The sequence below is a fragment of the Suricata suricatta genome, chromosome 11, assembly GCF_006229205.1.
Source record: "Suricata suricatta isolate VVHF042 chromosome 11, meerkat_22Aug2017_6uvM2_HiC, whole genome shotgun sequence".
In the NCBI taxonomy this organism is placed as follows: Eukaryota; Metazoa; Chordata; class Mammalia; order Carnivora; family Herpestidae; genus Suricata; species Suricata suricatta.
In genome coordinates this window covers 72,090,317-72,097,155 of record NC_043710.1, presented here as the reverse complement: position 1 = coordinate 72,097,155, position 6,839 = coordinate 72,090,317, and the positions used below count along the sequence as shown (strand labels likewise).

Sequence of the window (6,839 nt, the reverse complement as noted above, 5' to 3'; positions counted from 1 at the left end):
TCTCTCTCTGTCTGCCTCTGTTTCTCTCTGTGCCTCCCTCTCCCTGTGCATGCACTCTCACCCTCCACATTCTCTTGCTCTTAAAAAAAAAAAATTACCCTCCCCGCCTTCTGTATATATTTTGACTTATACCTTGTATGGACAATTTTCAAGAGCTTTATGGAGGAAAACTCAAGTGCTAATTGTGCTTCAAAGTTGTTGACTTTTTTTGTTTAGGGAAACAAGTCCTGGAGAAGCTGCCTAGAAGGCATGGGGAGGGGTTTAGGAGATAGATATTTCTGCAGAGGTGGGGCTGGTTGGCCTTAGTTTTCCAAGCTACCAGGGCTGTGTTCTGTCTTGTCAGGGAAAATCCCTACAGGGTATGTGTCCAGTGAGAAGCTAGAGAGGATTCCAACATACGTGCCCTAGAACCAATGGAAGTCTTTCTGGAGGTTAGGAAGTCTCAGAAGAAAACACCATCCCCTGCAAAATAGGACTCTCTAAGTTCCACATGAGTAATTAACTGGAGACAATAAAAGAAAGCACTTAAAAAGGGTCAACACAATTGCTAGTTTCATTTTTTTTTTACTTGAAAATGTGTTTTAACCATCAAATTTTGGCAATTACAAACCTGTACACTGTTGGGTTTTTTTTTTTATGGTTTTCGTTTTTGGCTGTCTTTTTGTTCTTGCTGTTTGTTTTTCTCTCTCTCTTTCCTTTTTTCTTTCTTTTTTTAGAAAAAGAACACAAGACTGAATACTGCCAACAGCAATATATGCAGAAACAATCCATTTCTGAAAGGGAAAAGATTCACTTGAAGTGTTAGCTTTCGCCTTTGCATAAGGTTTGGTGTGTGACATGTGTGCAAGTTTAGGGGAGTGCACGTGCATGTATGGAAAGAAATGACATACTTCATCTGAATCTGAAATTGCATAAAAATCAGGTACTTAGTAACTGGGCAAAACACATTTGTTTTTTAAAAATGTCAATTACAAACATTTTCTTGGAAACAGAAAAAGTTAAATGAAAACAGTAGAAACCAAAGAAAGGTTACAGTACATTTTGAAATGATTAAAAAACATCATTTGCAAATCTAAAATCCTGTGTGTGTGTGTGTGTGTGTGTGTGTGGTTATCTCAAAAGTGGCAGACCAACAGCATGGGTGACTTAGAATTATATTCGACCCCCCAAATGAAAGCATCCTGGTAGGCATCAAATACAGTATCTACAAAAGCCTGGAAAATTGAAATCATTATATACAATTTTATAAACATTTGAAACACCAAAACATACATCTTTTACACACCAGCCTGTTTGTAACAGGTAAATTTACAAGACAGTCTCTCTGATACAGTGCTTAAAAAGAACTGCTTCCATTTCCTGAACATGTTTGTCACCTCCCCAAATGCAGTAGTATGGGCTCGGAAAGTTGTTAAGTAGTAGCAATTCAGGGGTTTGTTTGCCGGAAGGGTGCTGCGGTCCATACCAATGGGTCCAAACACGCTTTGAATGACTGTACGATTCTCAGTGCATCTTCAACACGGGAAGAGACTAATTATGGCCTTTGTGTATTATTACATACTTGTAATTATTGCTTTCATTATTACATAAGGAAAGAAAATCTTACTCTTTTCCTACCTCTTAGCCAGCTGGCTAAATATTAATGGATGCCAAACCCACAAATGGTGACTTTAAACCCTAGAATTATGCAGCCAGAAGCTTAAAGCCATTGTGGATTTCCACCAGAACAATGTGCAGTTGAACATCACAGGACAAAAACCAGTATAAACACATAACCGCCTTCTCACAGACCACACAAAATGATGACTCTGAAGTAGCGCCTCTTCAAATCTCCATTTCTCATGGTTTGAAACTAGAAACACAAAACATAAAAGCCTAACTCCTTTAGCAGTATCTGTGCACTGGGAGGGTAGAAGTATAAGGAAACCAGACAATTCCCCGGGCAGGCCCTGCAAAACCAACACTAGGATTTTCCTGAATTCTTTTCCAGGGAAGTGTTTTCTGGGTCTCAATTCCCCTGACTTTGATTACGTAGACACAGCATTAGTAGGGGCAGTGGGTGGGGTGGGGGTGGGAAGAAGTAGGAGTTGGCCAGTGGTATATATCTTTTACTTGCTTTTTCCCCAGGCTGTGCTAGCAATTCCCAAGTGCGGTTCCAGAGAAGTTCCAGGAATGCGTCATCAATTCCCTTTCCAGGCCTTCAAACTGATTATCTGACAGGGTAAACCTCAAACCATAGACTTGACCTGCTCTCACTATGACTGCTAGGTCTTCGACAACGGCACTTCATGAATGGGCAGGATGTGAATAAATGGAAAGCTGGCATGGTACGGAACTCAGCAGCAAAATACTTGTGGAAGAAAGCAAATGAACTCATACGTTATTCACCTTTTACAGCCCCATAGCTGCTTTTTACGTGACATGCATTAACCATCCAGTCTAGCAACTTTGAACCTAACAAGAATGTGTGCAACACATGAAAAGTGCCTACAACAGGACATGGAAAATGGCTTCTAGGAGGTAGCACATACATGTTAGAAGAACGGGAAAGACGTTTCCTGGCTTACATATTTTCCATGTGGTTCCTCATGGTGCAGGGGGTAGGAACAAACATTGGAGCTGGTAGGGGGGAAAAAGAAAAACAAAAATGCATCCAGTAGGTAACATTATAATCAGAGTTTCACTATAATTGATGCCTGGTCTGAGTTCCATTCTGTAATTTTCATTCCAGCTTCACTTTAGCAAGCATTCATTTGGTAAAAGCAGCATTTTGATCAATGGCCAAAGAAATGTGTGAATTCTGTAACTGCATCCTTCCTAGGGGGGGCTGCAAGGAAACATGAGATCATAATGCTTCTAGGGAAATAATCTCCATGAACTCTTTTCTAGCATATTCCTAAGCAGGATTGTAGGAGGTCAGCAGGCAGGCAGGAAGGTTAGTGGCGAGCTTTGTTCTGTAGAAAGAGTATTGGAAGAAAGATGGGTTCTAGTCCCTGTTCAGCTACTTAACTTCCTGTGTGAGCTCGGTCAAGTCCCACCCACCTCTGGCCACGTTTCCTCTTTGATAAAATAAGGGGATTAGGCAAGCAGATCTCAAGGACCCTTCTAGCTCTTTGAATCAGCGGTCACCCCACCTAATTCCATGTTGGCCTAACTGCAAACCATTTTGTAACCTGAAGGGAAATCTAGTTATCCCCAAAGGGAAAGGGTGTCATGTGTTTAATGGTAATGAATCACAACATAACACATGCTCATCTGGTGTACATTTAGCTGAAGAAAATCAGGGGAAGATATGCTGAAGAGAGAGGTATTTTATATAGGTCAGAGCAAAGAGTGGGCATAATTTTCTTGGGTGACTTCACGACTGCATTAGGATCTATTTATTCCTTCATTACTGTGTCAGTCAGGCATTCTCCCCGGAGGAGATGCTGTGTAAGCAGTAGTGACTCATCGGCATTAATCTCATTGTAATGTTTCCTGGGGGCAAGAAATGAATTGTTGGTTTTACTTTGATGGTTTTTATGTCATTGCATTATTAAAAGTGTAGCAGTGATTCCATTCTAGACCATTAGTTCATCATTTTCTCCGTGATTCTTGCAAATGTGCTTCTTCTATAAGAAAAATACCAAAGACTTTATTTTCAAAAGCAGCCTCAGTGAAATTCATTTATTTCAAGACCACAGTGCGGATAATGCTTCCACGAGTAGGTCTGACCAAGAGATGGGAAGAGGAGAAAAGATGAGGAATCAGTGAGTGTCTTGTGTACTCAGAAAGCTTGGGAATGAAAAGGAATTTTTTTTACTATGAACTTTAGCAACACTGACTCCTACAACGAAGTGGATGGACTAAATACAACTGAAGCAACTAAAAATATGTCAGAGTGGATGATACATACACAGATTCAGGACAGTACAATTGACACACCAATGCCATATGTCACCAGAAACTGTGGACACAGAGATTTGCTCATGAAGCAGATAGTGCAAATATGCATTTATTTACCATGGCCACTGTGAATGCGGCCATAATCTGATTGAAGCAAAAGAGGAAAGTCACTCAACTTATTAACCTTAAGCTTCGAGTACTGGGTTATTCTATTTCCAGTGGGATGATTCTCCCGTCAAGTTGGGAAACTCGTACGGCCAAAGCCCACGTGTCAGAAGAGAGGAGAACCCCAGGGTGTAATTAAACATTATGCATCTTTCAAATAAGAGTTTAGTTCTGGAAAACTATAACAAAATATTATTCTTTAAAAAGCACAGTTTTGTTTTAAGTCAATATAAATGGCAGTACCAAAATAAAGTTAACTGAACCGGAGCAAAATATGGCATTTGGTGTTTCTCTAACATTGTAGAGATCAGAGAAACTGGAAGGTCTGCCTTGCTGGCAGGGTTTTCAACACAGTCCAACTCCCCAAATCTTCACGTTAGCTTCCCTCAAGAGCAGCCTTATGGAGTGCAAGCACATATTTGAACATAGGCCCGGACACACACACTATTATAATTTATACACAAGAACTAATCTATCGTCTTCTTTTCCAAACATAATTGCATTTATAGTGATGATGCTACCCATTTAGGATAACACTTAGATTTGTATCTTCATTATCAAGAATTGTGATTATCCAGCTGAAAACTTTGAAAGTGTATTTCCCTTCTTTTTCCTGAATTTGAGTTCAGCTTAAACCTCTAACTATCTCTCATTCTAGAGAACAATGTGCTATCGTACACCTTTTTTTTCTTTCTTTTCCTTCCCTGATTCTAAGAACAAAGGCCAATTTCTGCAGCAATATTAAAATTGTAGCAATACCCAGGAATATTTACTGGAAAACACAAAAACAGATAATCACATTCTTTCTAATGTGTGAACAATGTTAACCTTTTCCCCAACCCACAAAAGTGAGCCCAAATATCCGCATATTCCTCTCCACTGATACCCTCCTCAAAGATCATAAAGCTCAACTATATTATATTGGATGCTTAACACAAACAAAAATAACTAAGCATACAAACCGTGTTACCCAAACCTAATTTTATAGCTGAAAATTGGACAGCTTATTCAAGAAAAATAGAGTTGATTTTAAAGGCTTTAGCCCATTTGCTTTTTTGTTTTTTTAATAATATTTGTTTCTCTTTTCTTTTGCCTAAGAGACTAACTTTTCTGACCATCATAACTACTATTTTAAACCTCCCCCCGCCCCCATTGGCTCAAAATGACATGCAACAATGCCTCTTTGCTGGTTGCCAGTCATTAATACTGCCGGCTCTGCCGTAACCCTTTCCAGGTCCCAATACTGCACAAAGCCATATAAGATGGGCTGTATAACCTAATGGGTGGAGTCGATCCCCCGTGTAGAAACTCGGTGCCCAGTCTTGGTCATGAACGCAGGTACCTCCTGCAAGGCTATCCATCACCCCTAAGAAACAATCAGAGCCTTTCCTTTCCACCCAGCTAGAGTGGGGCTTGCCTGTGACAGCAGGACTTGTGAAGAAGTTCCCGGCGCCAAATAACGTGTTTCTTTCCGGCTGCAGGCGGTGGAGACAGGAGCCAGGCCGGCCTCCTTCCGCGGTTCGGCCACAGACAACACTAAGAGCCCTGCGCAGGCGCGCAGTCTACACCTGGGTCTGGTGCTGAGTCTCCACGAAGGGAATGTGCAGGCTGGCGAGGCTGAGCTCTCCCACGCTCTCGTAGTCACTCATGGCTGCTTCGGAATCGTCAAAGCCGCAGCTGGCCGACACATCCGAGGACGAGGTGCCTCTGGAATTGTGCAAGGAACGAGACACGCTGTCCGCTGGGCCGGCCGTCTCTGTGCCCTGGTTCATACCCACGGCAAAAGTACTAAATTCACAGGCCGCAGGCGGGCCCACCAAATCCGTGTCGTTGGGGAATGGGTGGGGAGGGAGGTACTGGCTGGGGTGGAACTGAGGCCTTCTCCTGCAGTCCGGGCTCAGGGTGCTGGCCAGAGAGACGGGCTGGGATGGGGGCAGGGCCTCGTATTGGTCTGGGAAATCCTCTGGCAGGGGAGGGGGCAGCTGGTCCTGATTCAGGAACTCCTCTTCATGGGGGGGTGGGTACTCGCTGTCGATGTCATAGCCTCCCAGGTAGTAATCGCTCTCCAGCTCCCGGGAGCTTCCCTGGTGTGCAGACCCTCCCTCCTGGTTCTCATAGTTGGGCACTTCCTCGATGTCCGACAGGCGGGCCCCGGGCATCCAGTCAGAGGTGTCCCAGTGATAGGCTGTGGGACAAAAGCCATCACAGTTAATTTCCTCCAGACTGGAGCTGGGGCAGGGCTCTGAAAGGAGCAGAGGGGGAACCTGACATGCAATTAATATCCAAGACACCCTGAGATGCCAGGGTCAAGTGCATGCTCTTTACAAGGGCTCTATCAGGGACCAGCCATGCTCTGGCCCTGGGACAATGAGGCGATGGCGACTCTAAGCGGTGGTGCTTGGTTTTGCAGTGCCTTACACTCAGCCATGCCGGAAGGGACGGCCAGCCAGGGCCTGCTGAGGAAACACAGTTCTGGCCCCCTCCCTGGGATTCCCTCTTCCTTTCCACAAGCGAAATGCCAAGCAAGGCTGGCAGCATGCTCCCAGAGAGGGGTGCATGGGCTATACTGTGGTCCACAGAAGCCAGGGAGCCGCATTGCACACAGATAACCCGCACATGCTGTGCGGAGGCTAGGGGTGGGATGCCGAAGGGGCTTTCACCTCCCGATGCCAAGCACACAAGACACCTGGAACATGCAAAATTCAGATCACGGAGACACAGAAAAGATGAGGGAGAGGGACACAGCAAGAACGAACTCGGCTATTCAAAATGCATTAAGTAAATGTGAT

General features: G+C 43.8%; 1 protein-coding gene across 2 annotated transcripts in view; it reads right to left on the bottom strand.

Moving 5' to 3' along the window:
- Positions 1-548: 548 nt before the first annotated feature.
- Positions 549-6,839, bottom strand: part of FAT3 (FAT atypical cadherin 3) — a 525,182-nt gene continuing 518,891 nt past the window's right edge. For both annotated transcript variants that reach the window (XM_029914807.1, XM_029914808.1), the window contains one exon: positions 549-6,235. In XM_029914807.1, the coding sequence (XP_029770667.1) occupies positions 5,613-6,235 (623 nt within the window). In that variant the 3' untranslated portion in view covers positions 549-5,612. The remainder of the gene's footprint in view (positions 6,236-6,839) is intronic.